Here is an 18,111-nt window from a genome sequence, read left to right as displayed (position 1 = left end):
AGAGAGTGGCAAAGAAAGCACAGAAAATTTAATTACTACTAAATTTAAGGGAAAATCCTAACTTAAACACTCAGGTTTATATGATTTTGTTACTATAGCAAGGCAATGTATAAAACTCACTCTGAAGTGTTTCCAGTTCAGCTTGAGTCAATGCATCTTCTTTTTCTTTCAATCTTGTTTCTTTATATTTAGCATAAAACTGCCCAGCATCCTAAAAAAAGAAGTTACAAATAAATTAACATAAAAGTCAATTTGCTTTAATGGTATTTTCCACAAAACTTCATTTTAAAACAGCATATTCTTTAATAATCAATCTTCCTTTGATTTTATGAACAAAAAGAACTAAATATTTCTCTGCAACTTTTCTCTCTTAAAGAGCTGATTAAAGCCAGAATTTCATGAGTATAAATTTAAGTATTTTCTCTCAGCTACGGGAGGTGTGCTCTTCCTGTTTTCTTCCACTGTCTATTTTCTCAATATTATGCGATTATTACATGGACAGAAAGCAGAAAGACACTTGTTTAACTGAATTCAATTATTTGGTATAGTAAATTGTATTGGTATACAAATACTATTTTCGTATTAGTCCTTTAACTCCAAAATTTTTTGAACTTATATACAAGTCTGATATGAACCCTATGTGACCATGTAGACACAAGTGGAAGTTGCTGTTCCTTCTACTGCACAGAGATACCAGTTTCTATCACTAAGGGCTGAGGATTGAGAACACATGCTGTATACAAATGCTTAGGTATCAAGATACAGTGGCTAAAATCTCAAGGAGTAGATAAGATTTAGCAGAGTACTGAAAAAAGACTAGGCCTTCAATAATCACAAACATGGGAGAAAAAAGTTGATACTAGGCATTATGAAGCTCTTGACAATGAAAAAAGCAAAAACATCACTTTCGCCATACCTTGACCAAAACTTCATCTACTCTATAGCAATAATACCTGTAGCTGTCAGGCCTTCCATGTCTTTACGTATGCTTTGCCCTCTACAAGAATATTTTGCTCCCTGCCATTATTCCAAAGAACTCCATTTATCCTTAAAAACCCCATTTAAGCCTGACCAGGAGGTGGCAGTCGATAGAGCATCGGGCTGGGATGCTGAGGACCCAGATTAGAAACCCCAAGGTTCCAGCTTGAGTGCAGGCTCATCAGCTTGAGTGTGAGATCATAGACATGATCCCAAGGTTGCTGGCTTGAGCCCAAAAGTCGCTAGCTTGAGCAAGGGATCACTGGCTCAGCTGGAGCCCCCTGGTCAAGGCATGTATAAGAAAGCAATCAATGAACAACTAAGACACCACATCGAAGAACTGATGTTTCTCATCTCTCCCTTCCTGTCTATCTGTCCCTGTCCCCTCCCCACCCATAAAAAAGAAAACAACAAAGTAATATAAAACCCTATTCAAGCATTACCTCCTTTGCAAGTCTTTCTGATCTTCCCTAACAGAGTAATTCTCTCTTGTATACTGCTTCTGTAGTGACATACACTTCTATGATTGCTTGAATCATGTTATATTCTCTCCTAGAAAGTGAGAAATTTAAGACAGGAGTGTTTTATATGTCCAGAGCACAGTATCTGGCATAAAACAGATATTCAATAGTGTACACGGAACTAAACTAGACTGAAACATCTGAGAAACACATTAGAAAGAAAGAAAGAAAAGAGCTTGGTGACTGTGGAATAAGAAGAGAGGTATCAAAAATAACTCTAGGGCAGTGGTTCTTTTCAACCAGTGCACAACAGCACACTGATGTGCCACAAGAATCTTTACAACATGCAATACCTGACTATTTAGTCAGAGGGACTGACCTCTTCCCTTAGACCTGTCAAATAAAAAAATGAAAATAGCCAAGACAACAATAGCCATCCGGTGTAATGAATCAAAATTTAACTATTTTTTTTGGTCAGATTGGTAAAAAATGTATTTTTTTGATATGCCTCAGAATTTTAGTAATTAGTTTCTGTGTGCCATGAGATGGAAAAAGTTAAAAATTGCTTTTCTAGGTAACATTCACAGGTTGTAATATTTCTAGTGCAGATCATCATAAACCCACAAGAGAGGGTTTTTATTTCTGCAGAAAATAAAGGAACAAAAATCAATCCGTGGCTCTACCTCAATTCAGATGTAAATGAATAAACACTTAAACCCCAGGATGGGATTATCTATTTTCATCAATGACTGTTCAAGTTAAAGATTTCTTTTGGCATCTCTGTCTCTTGGGGTTGTTTCAGAACTCCTCACCTGATAATGAATTAGGGAAACTGAGTATTTCTAAAATTACTGAATCAATATAATAAAAATGAATCTCTTGCCTGACCTGTGTTGGCACAGTGGATAGAGAGTCAACCTGGAATGCTGAGGTTGCCAGTTTGAACCGAGCTTGCCCTGTCAAGGCACATGTTAGAAGCAACTACTGTGAGTTGATGCTTCCTGCTCCTCCCTACCCTTTCTCTCGCTCTAAAATTAATAAATAAAATCGTAAAAAGGAAAAGTATCTCTTATTCTTTCCATTCTCACTTTTATGTCCCTACTTCATTTCTACTAGAAAAATTCCCACATGCCTGGACCAGCTAAATAATGGCATAACTTGAGGGCAAAGGATGTTATGCACTCAACCTTTTCTTCGATGCCTGTATATACTTTAAATTTCAACAAGCTTTTGGGTTAAGGTTTTATGGCCCCTTAAAAACTCAACCTTGTAGTAGTATTATTTTATATTAAACCATAATGGTTATTCACTGACGTAAATGAATGAATAAGCATATTAGCTTCTTTCCTGAGAGTAGTTTTTATTTATTTATTTTTTAAGAGAGAGAAGGGGAGACAGAGAGACTGACTCCCACATGCACCCCTGGTATGGGGCCAATGCTTGAATCAACCAAGCTATCCTCAGCGTCCAGGGCTTATGCTTGAACCAATCGAGCCATAGGCTGTGAGAGGGAAAGAGAGAGAGAAGGGGGAGAGGGAGGGGAAGAGATGCAGATGGTTCCTTCTCATGTGTGCCCTGACTGGAAATCGAACCCGGGATATCTGCATGGCAAGCTGATGCTCTATCCACTGAGCTAACCAGCTCTGTGGCTGAATTTTCTCATTTATAAAATTGGTGTAATAATAATACCTAACTCATAGAGCTTTTGAATAATTATGTGTTAACATATGGGAAATACTTCAAATAACATTTTGTACAGTTTGGCTTTAAATGTGTTCATTATCGTTGCTATTACTTCAATATTTTGCTAAAAACCTTGTTCTCCACCACAATGTAAGAATGGGTTTTTCTACTTCATATGGTATCAAATAAAACTCCTCTGTACCTTCTTGCTCACAACGTCTTTTTACCTATATCCTTTCCACCTCATGCAAAAACCTTTTACTGGGTAACATCAACCTCTTCCTAGTGATCCTACCAAATATGAACATTTCTTTGCTAATGTCTCTTCTTCCTGCTACATATAGCACAGAATTCCACTAAAAGTTCCTCTTTGAAATATTCATTAGAGCCTGACTGGGTGGTGGCGCAGTGTACAGTGTCAACATGGGATGCTGAGGACCCAGGTTCAAAACCCCGAGGTTGCCGGCTTGAGCACAGGGTCACTGGTTTGAGTGTGGGGATCATAGACAAGACCCCATGGCTGCTGGCTTGAAGTCCAAGGTTGCTGGCTTGAGCAAGGGGTCACTGACTCAGCTGGAGGCCCCCCCCCCTACAAGACCCATATAAGAAGAAATCAATGAGCAACTAAAGTGAGGCTACTAGGAGCTGATGTTTCTCATCTCTCTCCCTTCTTGTCTCTCAGTCCCTGTCTGTCTCTCATTCAAAAAAGAAAAAATACTCATTAGATCTGAAAATCACACTTATCTGAGGTTTGTAATGTACTCAATCACCTTAACCTTAACCTATGCCACCTAATTCCAGTTTTAATATATTCCCTAGTCTCACTCACTGTTGTTGTAAGCAAAGAATTTCATCTTCATTTTGTTCCATTTGTAAGCATTTATTGAAATATTCCTCATGCTTTTTCTTTCCTTCATGTTACTTGTATGTTCAAACTGTAATTATAATATGCCCATTAGGAAGCATTGCTTCTTTATATACTTATAATGTCAAGTAATTCTGCTGTATTCAACAAACTCCATTGTGCCAAATGTCTTTGTATACATTGGTACAGCACTCTTTAAGATTCACTGACTGGAGACTGTAAAAAGAAAGTGATCAAATGGTGAGGCAGCTTGAAACTAGAGTTAATGGGACTGGAGATGAGAAGATCAGGGATAACGTGGCTACTATCATAAAACATCTATAGGGTCATTATAGGAAAAAATAAATTACTACATATGGCTCCAGAGATGAACATTTTGATTTTGGATAAATATAAAGAGCTTCCTAATAATTAAAATGATCTGAAAATGAAATAGACTGATTTAGGAAGTAAGAGTCAAGAAGAGACCAGGTAGCAATTCTTTGTAAGTTATATTTTAAGGGGGGTTATGTAATCAAAAGGGGTTAAATAAGAGAAGTTGTTTTCAACCTTTTTTCCCTCCCTTTTTTCATGAGGGGCTAATATATGTGAATACAACTGTTAAAATAGAAAAAACAAACACAAAGTAACATTGTGAGTTCAAAATAAACCCCTATTTACCTACACAGAAAATTATACAGGGTGGGGCAAATGTAGGTTTACAGTTCTTCATATGGAAAATAACACAATAATAAATAATAAAGAATAAATTGTGTTTCCCATACTCACAACTGTAAACCTACTTTTGCCCTACCCTGTAGATTTTTTTGTGGATATAAATTTGTCCTCCATCTTTGTAGATACTGCTTGGGCACATAATAGAAATTTAATAAATATATATATATTTTTTTAAATAAATTTTTATTAATGGTAATGGGATGACATTAATAAATCAGGGTACATATATTCAAAGAAAACATGTCTAGGTTACCTTGTCATTAAATTATGTTGCATACCCCTCGCCCAAAGTCAGATTGTCCTTCGCCACCCTCTATCTAGTTCTCTGTGCCCCTCCCCCTCCCCCTAACTCTCCCCCTGTCCTCCCTCCCCCCACCCCTGGTAACCACCACACACTTGTCCATGTCTCTTAGTCTCATTTTTATGTTCCACCAATGTATGGAATCATGTAGTTCTTGTTTTTTTCTGATTTACTTATTTCACTCCTTATAATGTTATCAAGATCCCACCATTTTGAATTTAATAAATATTAAATGAAAAAATGCTTACTTTAATCAATCAGAGCTCTGGGCGGCCTAGGTTTATTTCTATAACACTGTTAATAAAACTATGGCCTGACCAGGTGGTGGCACAGTGGATAGAGTGTCCAACTGGGATGCGGAGGACCCAGGTTCGAAACCCCAAGGTTGCGTGCTTGAGCACAAGCTCGTTCGGCTTGAGCATGGGTTCACCAGCTTGAGTGTGGGCTCACCAGTTTGAGTGTGGGGTCACCAGCTTGAGTGTGGGGTCACTGGCTTGAGTGTGAGATCACAGACATGACCCCATGGTCGCTGGCTTGAGCCCAAAGGTCCCTGGCTTGAAGACCAAGGTTGCTGGCTTGAGCAAGTGGTCACTTGCTCTGCTGTAGCCACCCCGACCTCCCTCAAGGCACATATGAGAAAGCAATCAATGAACTAAGGAGACAAAAGAGCCACAACGAAGAATTGATGCTTCTCATCTCTCTTCCTTTCCTTGTCTGTCTGTCCCTATCTGTCCCTCTCTCTGTCACAAAAACAAAAAACTGTGAAATTTACACTGCTATAAACAGAAAAAGTTCTTATTATCAAGGAGCTTATAAATCTTATAGATGAAACATGAGCAAAAGTTTTTTATTCTAGAAACAACTCCTTAATACCTAACAAAATTTCTTGAAGGGCTCAAAGCCTGTCTGCATAGACAAGCGGGAGACTGATTTTATATGAACCATGGCTAACATAATAACTTATTAAATCATGGGTGTTCTTTGTATGTAATTGTAGAGCAAGAGCTCCTATACAAGAAGGCAGTAAACAGTTACATTTACTTATATTTATTTATTGAACCAATAATATGTGTTGTACTTTGTTAGGATATACAGAGATTATATGATAAGACAGGCAGTTGTCCTTAAAGTATGTATAAAAATAACTATAAATTATTAACCAAAATATAGAATATAAACTATTTGAGAACTGGGATTTTTGTCTTAAAAAACATTCCAGTGCCTAGAAGAGTAATTAGCACATAGTAAGCACTCAATAAATATTTGGTAAATGAATTATTAGGAGAGTGGTGCTCACCAAACATTCTATCTGTTTGCCCACATTTCATGTTCTCTTGAGATTAGAAGGGGTCCTGGAACTAGTTCTGGATGGGCTCCGGATGGAAATATCACATGTCATTTAAAATCTGGGATTTCAGGATGATCTCTAGTCTATCCTGATTATAAAAGAATAGTAAATGTTATGAAGTTTAATACAGAGGATATGCAGTGGAAATTTTCAGTTGGCCTGATTAGGAAAGGCTTCATAATGATGATGACAATTTATTTAAGACTTGAAGATGTGAGATGTGAGCTGTGAGATGGAAGAGATTCATACCATGAACTTTTTAACATTACTGACAGAGTTCACTTAATAATAAATGATAAAATAACACACTGAACTGGAATTGTCATGTTTTGGTTTACTTTTACTTCTCCATATAACCTTCCTAATATTAACGCCAGGGAAACACAGAAAGGAGAGGGCTGATCTAGAGTAGCAAGAGCCGGGAAATGCTACCACTTGTCTTAAAGGGAGTGAGAAACACGGAAGAGCTCTGAGGAGAGGTAACTGCAGGCAGGATACACAGAGGTGTGATCATCCAGTTCTTTTTGACTGCTTGATAACACAAATCTCTTCCGTTTGACACTCACATATAACATTCCACATAGGAAAATATCATCAAGTATATTTCTAAAAATTTGCCCATAGAAGTCATTTGCACTACACCAAATTTGGTTCTTATACTATAATCCATTTATCATTCTATGGTATAAGGATATAATCATAGACTTACACTATAATCTCAGAATTACAAATAATGTGTAATAAAATTAAATACAGGAAAACTTTAAAACTGTATACTTTTCTCTTTTTGTGACACAAAGAGAGACAGACAGACAGGAAGGGAGAGAGATGAGAAGCATCAATTCTTAGTTGCGTCACCTTATTCATTGATTGCTTTCTCGTATGTACCTTGACTGGGGGACCACAGCAGACAGAGTGTCTCCTTGCTCAAGCCAGCGACCTTGGGCTCAAACTGGTGAGCCTTGCTCAAACCAGATGAGCTCACGCTCAAGCTAGCAACCTCGGAGTCTCAAACCTGGGCCCTCCGCATCCCAGTCCGACACTCTATCCATTGTGCCTTCGCCTGGTCAGGCTAAAACTGTATACTTTGAATAAGACTCCAATTTTTTGTGCAGAACTATAATAACACTGGATTCACAAGAATTTAAAAAAAAAACAAAAACAGAAAACAAGACTTTTCTCTGCTTGAGTGAGAATTCAAGTTGATGCAAAGCCTAAAGCAGGGGTCCCCAAACTGCGGCCCCCTGAGGTCATTTATCCGGCCCCTGCCACACTTCCGGAAGGGGTATCTTTTTCATTGGTGGTCAGTGAGAGGAGCACAGGACCCGCATCCTGTGCTTCTGGAGTACTGTATGTGGCGGCTCACATACAGTACTACTTCCGGTGACGCGAAATGCATGCGTCATGGCTCTGGAAGCACGTCATATCACTTGTTACAGCTAGCAGTGACAAATATGGAACTGGACATTGACCATCTCATTAGCCAAAAGCAGGCCCATAGTTCACATTGAAATACTGGTCAGTTTGTTGATTTAAATTTATTTTGTTCTTTATTTTAAATATTGTATTTGTCCCATTTTGTTTTTTTACTTTAAAATAAGATATGTGCAGTGTGCACAGGGATTTGTTCATAGGTTTTTTTTATAGTCCGACCCTCCAACGGTCTGAGGGACAGTGAACTGGCCCCCTGTGTAAAAAGTTTGGGGATCCCTGGCCTAAAGCCTACTTTTTCTATTTGAGCTAAGAGACAGAAGAGACTGTATTAGTCATCTGTTCAGCCACAATTCAATATAAGAATCCTTCTACAACTTTTATAATAATTACAATCACCCTCAATACTCTGATAGGGAGTTTAAGATTAGACAGCTTATTCATTCACTATAAAAAAGCTAGTTATCCAGCTAGTTATTCTGCTGATGGGAAAATGTATTCCTTCCCTCTCCCCTCCCCTCCCCCCTCCCTTTCTCCCTCCCTCCTTCCCTCTCTTCCTTCCTCCCTCCTTCTCTCCCTCCCTTCCACTTCTGAGTAATTGCATCTTGGGGCCTCATTACAGAGGGGAAAAGGAATGAAATCTTTGTCTTAATGTGGGGTCTCTTTCAATTTTCCTGCTTCCCTATGTCTTTCTGTAGCAGTAGAATTTCAGCCTCATAAAAATTAGATGGGCTTTTCTGTTCTTTTTCATTGTTCACATATCTTCTACATAAAGTATGCTCATCTGCAGAGTTTCAAATAAACGTTTTTAGGGTACTAAAAAGTAAGCTTCCTCATCCCTTGGAAAATATGTGTTTAACTGAGTAGGAGGGCAAGCAGCTCAGCTTGATACAAACGCCACCTTGCCTTTTAGAAGCCCTTTCCCCACTAACTAGCTGTGAATATGTTGTTTATTTGGTTTCTGACAGAGTCCCAGAAAGCAGAAGCAAAGGGGCTAGAAAGGAAAGGCCCTGACTGTACAGAGTATTATATATAGTATTCCCTTTACTCTTAGGCAACTTTTATTTTTAAAAAATTTTCCATTGATTTGAGAGAAAGAGAAAGAGAGAGAAAGAGAAGAGACATTAGAGAGAGAAGCATCAACTCATCGTTTAACTTAGTTACTCCACTTAGTTGTGCACTCATTGGTTACTTCTCCTATGTGCCCTGACTGGGGGCGGAACTCACAACCTCTGGTGCACTGAGTCAACACTTTATCCACCGAGCCACCTGGCCAGATCCTATTTTATTTTTTAAGGTAAAAGCCATGGCACAACAGAGAAGATTCCTCTATTTCTTAGACATAGCTCCTAGGTAACCTATGTATGCTGGAAGGGGTAGGGCTATGTATGCTGGAAATTTCTTGCAATACCGTATTTCCCCATGTATAAGACACATCCTTTTCCAAAAAATTTGGGGTCTAAAAACTGGGTGCATCTTATACAGTGGCTGTAGATTTTCTTTACTTGTATTTCCTGCTTTTTTGCGCTCATTGTTGTAGATATTTTACCTGCATTTCCCGCTTTTGCACGTTTGTTGTATTTGCGCTCACTGTTTCGCACTTGTTACTGGTATATTACAGTAGGTTAAGTCTTGCCACATTCTGCCCAGAAATGGCTCAAAAAGATTTTTGTACAGTGATGAATTCAAGTTCAAAATGATCCAGTTTGCAAAAGTGAATGGAAATCGTGCTGCTGAATGTTAAGTTTGGTTCTCCTTCAACTGAAAAATCAATCTGAGACTGGCTATGGGAAGAGGAAACCCTACTGAAAACGCCACAGCAGAAGAAGGCCGTTAAGAGGCAAGTCAGCAAAATGACCTGATTTAGAGAGGGAACTGAAGATATGGAAGAGCAAAGGGCAGCTGGAATTCCTGTGTCCACAAAGATGGTTCAGCATGAGGCAAGAAGAATTGCTGATGAAAAAGAAGTTACTGTTTCAAAGGAGGACACAATTGGTGCTTCAGGTTCATGAAATGGAATGGATTAAGCATGTGTACATACATGCACCAGACTTCCCCAAAAGAGGCCTGAAAGCTATGAGCAGAAGGTCCTTGAATTTCATCGTTTTGTCATTCAATGTAGGAAGACACAATACAGTGTGTTTGTAAAGTCATGGTGCACCTTTGACCGGTCACAGGAAAACAACAAAAAACGACAGAAATGTGAAATCTGCACTAAGTAAAAGGAAAACCCTCCCAGTTTCTGTAGGATGATGTGGCAGCATGTGCGCATGCGCAGATGATGACGTAACACCTTGTATACAGTGGAGCAGCCCACGGCCATGCCAGTTGAGATGTGGACGGTACAGAGGAAAGTTCAGTGTGTTCTGTGGCTCGCTAAATTCGAATCCGTGACCAAAGTGCAACGTGAATATCGGCGCATTTATAACGAAGCACCACCACATAGGAATAACATTACTTGGTGGGATAAGCAGTTGAAGGAAACCGGCAGTTTGGTGGAGAAACCCCGTTCTGGTAGGCCATCAGTCAGTGACGAGTCTGTAGAGGCTATATGGGATAGCTACCTAAGGAGCCCTAAAAACTCTGCGTGAGCCCGCATCGAACTGCACTGAATAGGTATGAAACTGGGAGAGTTTTCCTTTTATTTGGTGCAGATTTCACAATTCTATCACCCTTTGTTGCTTTCTTGCGACTGGTCAAAAGTGCACCATGACTTTACGGACACACTGTAATTTGAGTTGGGAGAGACTGCAAACATGGACGAAGTTCCCCTTCAATGTGACGTCCCAAATAACAGAACTGTTGATAAAAAGGGGGTGAAAACTGTAACCATGAAGAAGACAAGTGGATATGAAAAGAGCCATTATACAATGAAACAACCTGTTGTGCTGCCGGAACCAAGCTGCCTCCTATGCTCACTTTCAAATGCAAAACAATGCCAAAAGAAGACATTCCTTGAGGAGTGATTGTCCACATTCATGACAAGGGCTGGATGGATCAGGGTGGGATGAAGATCTGGTTTGAGAAAGTTTGGAGGACACCAGCCCTATTGGTGCTTGATCAGTTCAGGGCACACATAACAAAAAACACAAAGAAGATTGCTGCAGAGCAAAAAACAAAACTTGCCGTCATACCTGAAGGCTTGACATTCCAGCTCCAACCACTTGATGTCGGCATTAACAAACTCTTCAAAGCTGCCATGAGAGATGAATGGACCCAATGGATGAAGTCTTCTTGGAACAATTTGACACTGGAAGGAAGACTGAAGAAACCAACTATAGGAGAGGTTTGTACCTGGTTGTAAAGATCCTGGGATACTATCAGATTGAAATTGTTGTCAAGACATTTAAGAAGTGTGGCATTTCAAATGCCATAGATGGAACTGAGAACAAGGCAAAATATGAAGACAGTGATTTGTCCTCAGACACAGATGAGGACAAGCTAATGGATGGGAGTTTTGACAGTGATGAGGAGGTGTGTGAATTTTATGATGAATAAAACGAGTTCAATAACTTTATGTAATACTTTTTTTTTCTTCAAATTTTGGGCCCTAAAATTAAGATGCATCTTATACACGAGGAATACAGTAATTTTTAGTTTAATTGTATTTCTGTAAGATTAGCTTGTTAGTGGAAAAAGATGAGACTGGGACTTAACAATGGAAAAAATTTACAACTTTAGGTAATGAATATCTAAAGGAATTTTATAAATTATGTTATTGAGAAGGGTAACAGAACAGGCTGAGAGAAATTTGAATAGTGAATTCCCAGAGAAACAAACTACCAAGCAAATAAATTCTGAATACTTAATACCTGTTTCAAGCTCAGAAAGTATAGAGAACTATGAACAAGCTATGACTTAAATTGGTAATCACCTGAGATTTTTGGCACTTAACTGATTTTGTATCAGAAATTGATGGTATGAACAATCCAAATTATTATGAGCCCAAATATATGAGGTTTCAAATCAAATTGACAATGAAAAAAATAAATTGTAAGAGTTGAATCGGAAATATGCACACAGCTTTGATTATATTTCATAAATTGTTTGCTGCTTTCATGGCTATGAATATGCTTCAGGACATACATAATCCATTTAAAAACATCCAAGCAGGGCAGTTTAAAAGTGAGAAAGATTTCTTGGGGCTATAGGCTAAATACAGCTAACACAAAAGACTGGTTTAGTTAGATTCCAAGAGAATGTGTACTCCCTTCAAAACTTCCATGAAAACAGAAACAGACTAGTAAGATATAAAAAGTTGTCAATAGGGCTATTACTTTTAAAGTTAAAATTAAATTTTGGCCCTCGCCTGACCAGGAGGTGACGCAGTGGATAGAGCACTGGACTCGGACACGGAGAACCCAGGTTCTAAACTCGAATATCACTGGCTTAAGTGCGGCCTCCCCAGTTTGAGCATGGGGTTGCTGGCTTGAGTGTGGGATCATAGACATGACACCGTGGTCACTGGCTTGAGTCCAAAGGTGGCTGCCTTGAAGCCCAAGGTCACTGGCTTGAGCAAGGGGTCACTGGCTCTGCTGTACACCCCTGGTCAAGGCACCTATGAGAAAGCAATCAGGGAACAACTAAGGAGCCGCAACAAAGAATTGATGCTTCTCATCTCTCTCCCTTCCTGTCTGTCTGTCCCTACCTGTCTCTCTCTCTGACTCTCTCTGTCTCTGTCAAAAAACAAAAAAATATAGCCCTAAAGCATAAAAGGCCTCTCTTTACATAATCCAAGTTCCTTGTTATATTCCAACTTATATTCTATGTCTTCTGTTGATCATTCCACTTTCGTAGCTATCTAAACACATTTCTTCAAGTTTCCCCACTCCTCTGCATAGTCACACACTAACTTAACTATGTATACACAGTAACCTTCCATCTATTCATCAATTTATGAACTCTCCACATTCTCTTTCTTTGGTCTCTTATTTGACATTTTACTTTTGTGCAATGTGGGTGGGTACACAAATGATATAAGAAATATATTTTGCTAAATACATCATATCTATATTTCTTTTCCTTGGATGTTTTCCAATCTGGGGAATGTTTGATATTAATTGAACATTATCAAGCCCTGGCAGGTTGGCTCTGTAGACAGAGCATCAGCCTGGCTTGCAGATACTCTGTGTTCGATCCCCAGTCAGGGCACACATGAGAAGCAACTACCTGCTTCTCTTCCCCTCCCTTTCACCTTTCTCTCTCTCCTGCTCTCACGCCAGTGGCTCCACTGGTTTGAGCATCAATCTCAGTTGCTGAGGATAGCTTGATTGATTCAAGCATCAGCCCCAGATGAGTGTTACCAAGTGGATCCTGGCCGGGGTGCATGCAAGATTCTACCTCATTGTCTCTCCTCCTCTCTCTTAAAAAAATTAAGATTATCAAATATTATACATGTATCAAGTATAACAGTTTTTAGTTCACTGGCCTCATTATTCTAATCTACCAATTCTTATTATTCCTCCAATATCCTTTTCAGAGCAAAAGAAACAAACAAAACCCAGTGCTGGAGGTGATAAGAAAACTTTTCAAAAAGCAGGGGGCTATCTAAGGTATACTTTCTGTTTAAACAGAATTTTTTTTATTATTATTAATTTTGAGAGAGGAGAGAGAGAGAGAGAAGGGGGAGGGAGGAGCAGGAAGCATCAACTCCCATATGTGCCTTGACCAGGCAAGCCCAGGGTTTTGAACCGGTGACCTCAGCATTTCCAGGTCGACGCTTTATCTACTGTGCCACCACAGGTCAGGCTAAACAGAATTTTAAAATTATTTTTATTTAAAATTGCACTGAATGATAAATTCCCACCTTTACAAATACAGTAGTTGTAACTCATTTTAAAACAAAACCCTAAAAACAAACATTTTCTGATAGTCATTATTTAAGTTTTGTTTGTTTTTAATTTTTAAAATTTTTTATTAATGTAAGGCATACTTTTACCTCTATCCAGCTGGATCAAAGAACTACCCTGAATAAAATTCTGCCCACTGTGTACTCTAACTCTTCTACTTGTAACAATACATATATACCTTTGACAGATGTGTGTAACAGAAATATTTGCTATTGTACCAATACACTTTATTATGTCTAACTTACCTTTATAGATTTATCATCTCCGATCTACCTAGCAGAGCATAAATTCCTACATGGCTGTATACAGAGTTTGAAGATTTAGGATGTAGTCTTAGATGATAGTAACCGGCTGTGTGTGCCCTGACTGGGGATTGAACATAGGGTGTCTGCACGCTGGCTGATGCTCTATCCACTGAGCCAACTGGTCAGGGGTTGATAATGTTAAATTAATATCAAACATTTCCCAGATTGAAAAACATCCAAGGAAAAGACATACAGATGGAATATATTTAGCAAAATGTATATATCTATATATCTATATTTTAAAGGAATGTACAATGTCTTCCTTAGGTCCCTTTTAGCTAAACAAAGTATAACTGTACGGGAATTACTGTATCTGTGAAATTACTTTTGTATACTACCTAATCACAAAGTGGCCACTTCATTTTCAAGACTCTTACTCATCTTTCATGACTCAATTCATGTGGCTCCTCTTTTTAGTTTTCCTTTGCCATCCTAAATAGAGACAATCTTATTTGTTTGAACATTTATAGAAGTTATTGTTTACACTACATATGTGAAGCTTATATACCATATTGTATAATTATTTTATATGTTATAACCTTTACCTCACTGGAAGGTCTAGAAGACATATTCATCTCTATAGCCCCTTATAGTTCTTGAGTTGATATTTGATAAATTTTTACTGAATCAGCTAAACTGTTTTTTGAAATACATAACCAGAAGAACCTTAACATACCAAATACTGATATAACTATTCTCAATGTAATTATTTTGTGGAAGAGCAAGAAAATAATTTAGGTAAACAAATCAGGCAATAAGTTTTCTTAGAAATCTTAGATGCTAAAATACTGAATTTAGGAGCATAAGGTGAACAAGAACTGCTATTTTTCTAAATCCTACTGGGTAACAAAGGAATGGATATTTAGAGAAAGAAGGGAGGAAAAAAAGTTGAAGATGAAGAGTTGTTAATATAGCAAGGACAAAATCTGGGTCAAGATTCTGCTAGTGTGTAGACTATTTGCTGGTAAGTGTCTAAATGTCCACTTTTAGCTTGACCTTCTTTCTTATCCAATAGCCATATATATATATGCACACTTAATAGAAACCTTGCAACTTTTCACTGCCAAATGCTATGTGGGCGGTGAAAATATATATTAAATATATATATATATATATATATTTACACAAAGTATTTCTAACTCAGTTTTAATAAAACGAAATTCAAGGGATGCACACAACCAGAAAAGCTGGCTGTTAGCTCTTAAACCCGTTTGTGTCAATGATATTTGTTACTGCAGTAATATGATTCAATTAAATATTACATAAAAAAAAGATGAAAAGTGAGTAAAAAAATGAGAGTTGGTTTCTATGAAAATTAATTTGCTGCTTTGGAAAGCTCAAAGAAACAGTTGCTAAAAATGCTGTTTACCAGATGTAAGTCAATTATGAAAGACTGGGGAACACATAAAAATCTCAAGGCTTATACAATTATATTACTTCATAAGTGTCTAGTTTAGTTTAACTCTATCTCTTGACCGTGTCACATAAAAACTTCAATGTTGTAGATAAAGTATATGTATTCATGATTACAATTTATGTCAATTTAATTACAACTGGAGTCTATTATATTACATGACCTTGTTAGTGAGCATGAGAAAAACTGACTTTATGTCCCCAAAGCAGAAATAAAATATTTAGTATTTAGTTAAAAAGAAAAAAATAGTGTTATCTTTTCTTCTTGGAACGCATTTAACAGGAAGAAATAATTAGACTGAAATTTAAAAATTAGGTTCACAAAGGTATTGAAAACCAATTGTTTTGCATCTCAAAACTGAAAGGCAACAGGTATCACCAAGTAAAAACTGTAAAAGTCAAACTGATTTGCCCTGGCTGGTTGACTCAGTGGTAGAGTATCAGTCCAGCCTGTGGATGATCTGGGTTCAATTCCTGGTCAAGCACACAAGAGAAGTGCCCATCTGCTTCACAACCCCTCTCCCTCTCACTTCTGTCTCTCTCTTCCCCTTCTGCACCCATGGCTTGATTGGAGAGAGTTGGCCCAGGAGCTGATGATGGCTCCATGGCCTCCACCTCAGACACTAAGAATAGCTCAGTTAATGAGCAACAGAGCAGTGCCCCAGATGGGCAGAGCATTGCCCTCTAGAGGGTTTGCCGGGTGGATCCCAGTACTGGCTCATGCAGGAGTCTGTCTCTCTGCCTCCACTCCTCTCATTAAATTAAAAAAAAAAGTCAAACTGCTTTAACACTTTAAGAAAGCAGATTTTTGGATTCCAAGATGACAACAGAATAGGCAGATGTTTCAACTGCTGCCTCCCAGAACCAAATTAAAGTTAAAAATAAATTTAAGAACAATCATCTTGAAAAAAAAAAATTTCAAATAAAATGAAGAGGAGTCCATATCTAAGGAGTCACAGAAGCCACACTGAGTCTGGTAAGAAGGGTTTCCAGGGGTCTCCAAACTTTTTACACAGGGGGCCAGTTCACTGTCCCTCAGACCATTGGAGGGCTGCCAAATACAGTGGTCCTCTCACTGACCACCAATGAAAGAGGTGCCCCTTCCAGAAGTGCAGTGTGGGCCGTAGTTTGGGGACACCTGGTAGACACAGAAAGGGCTGCCCAGCTCCCAGGAGCGAGCAGCAGCTGAGGGTCTGGAGGGACATCTCTGCTATGGGGAGTTTTGCCCAGAGAGGTGAGGGTCCTAAGCCCCAGGCTGGTGCCCCAGTCTAGATCACCAGATCCTAGAAGGAGTGCCCACATAGCATTTGGCGGTGAAAAGTTGCGAGGTTTCTATTAGCCAGAAAGAGATAGGAGATATCAGAAATGCAGGCACTGTCTTAAAGGGCCAACAAAGAAAATCTTGTTCACAACCACTTACCCTGGGCTCTGGAGGAGCAAGGGCTGAGAGGACCCAGAGTCGCATAAGGAGAGTGTGAAATTGGTGGCCAAGGGAGATGGCCACAGAAACCCCTGTACTGAGTCATTCTCCAATACGGCAGTTGCCATTTTTCTTGAGTGAAGCAGTCCCTTCTGTTTGGCAGCAGCCAGGGGAAAAGTAACAGCCTCACCCTTGAGAATCTCTCTTGCCCCACCCTACAGAGACTAGAGTCTACTGAGAAGCAGCCTTGGCCAGGAAGCAGGGGGTGTGTCAGTGACTCAGTTTTCGGGGGTTGAGGTCAGAGCTTTTCCCGTACATTCTTGAGAATATTACAGGGATTTATAACTCATGGGAGATTCCATAGAACCTATCCAGACTGTGGGCAGGCCAAATCTCTGGGTTTCAGAGACTACACCCACTGGACTCCTAGTTGCTACACCCTACTGAGGTCTTTAAGAAAAAGACAGCATAAACTGACACCTAGGGTCCTGAGGTGATAGCTACACCCACCATCTTTCCTAGTCCCTGAACTGCCCCAGACTTTAGACTCCACTAAAGGGTTTTTCAGTGGCTGAACCCAACAAGCAGCCAGCACATGGAGCAGGAGACGTTTCTTAGGGAATCTTGGGCATTTTGCTGACATCACAGAAATACAAAATATTATAAAAAAAATACTATGAATAACTATATGCCAAAAAATTGGACAACCTAGGTGAAATGGATAAATTCCTAGAAACACACATTCTTCCAAAACTGAATCTGGAAAAATTAGAAAACCTGAGCAGACCAATTATAACAGAGGAAATTAAAACAGTTATCAAAAAACTACCAGCAAACAAAAGTTCTGGACATGATGGCTTCAATGGCAAATTTTACTAAACATTCAAAAAAGAACTAACACCTAGACTTCTCAAGATATTAAAAAAAAAAATCGTGAGCAGAGAAAACTACCAAGCTCATCTTATGAAACAAGCATTATCCTAATTCCAAAACTAGTTAAAGACACTATGAAGGAAGAAAACTATAGGCCAATGTTGGGCAGATAAAATATATTATGCTCACTTTGTTAAAGATGGCACTGCCCACATGGAAGCCCATCACCCAGGTGATATTAATGTGTGTTGGAGGAGGGTTGTGGGCAGGCAGAATCCTTGTAGCCTGGAGCTTTGTTTTAGGACTAAGCCTTTCCACCGTTTTTTTTTTTTTTCCACATTTTTAAAATTAATTTTAATGGGTGACATTGATAAATCAGGGTACATATGTTCAAAGAAAACATCTCTAGGATATTTTGACATTTGATTATGCTGCATTCCCATCACCCAAAGTCCAATTGTCTTCCG

The 18,111-nt window shown here is 38.8% G+C and overlaps 1 protein-coding gene across 1 annotated transcript in view; it reads right to left on the bottom strand.

Annotated features, from left to right (window-relative positions):
- DNAJC1 (DnaJ heat shock protein family (Hsp40) member C1) overlaps window positions 1-18,111 on the bottom strand; it is a 251,994-nt gene that overhangs the window by 105,284 nt on the left and 128,599 nt on the right. The window contains exon 7 of the mRNA XM_066384590.1: window positions 121-211. Coding sequence (XP_066240687.1) covers window positions 121-211 — 91 coding nt within the window. The remainder of the gene's footprint in view (window positions 1-120; window positions 212-18,111) is intronic.

This window comes from Saccopteryx leptura, chromosome 5 (assembly GCF_036850995.1).
Source record: "Saccopteryx leptura isolate mSacLep1 chromosome 5, mSacLep1_pri_phased_curated, whole genome shotgun sequence".
NCBI classification, from domain to species: domain Eukaryota; kingdom Metazoa; phylum Chordata; class Mammalia; order Chiroptera; family Emballonuridae; genus Saccopteryx; species Saccopteryx leptura.
Note: the sequence above shows the minus strand (reverse complement) of the source record. Positions and strands in the feature narration are given on the sequence as shown.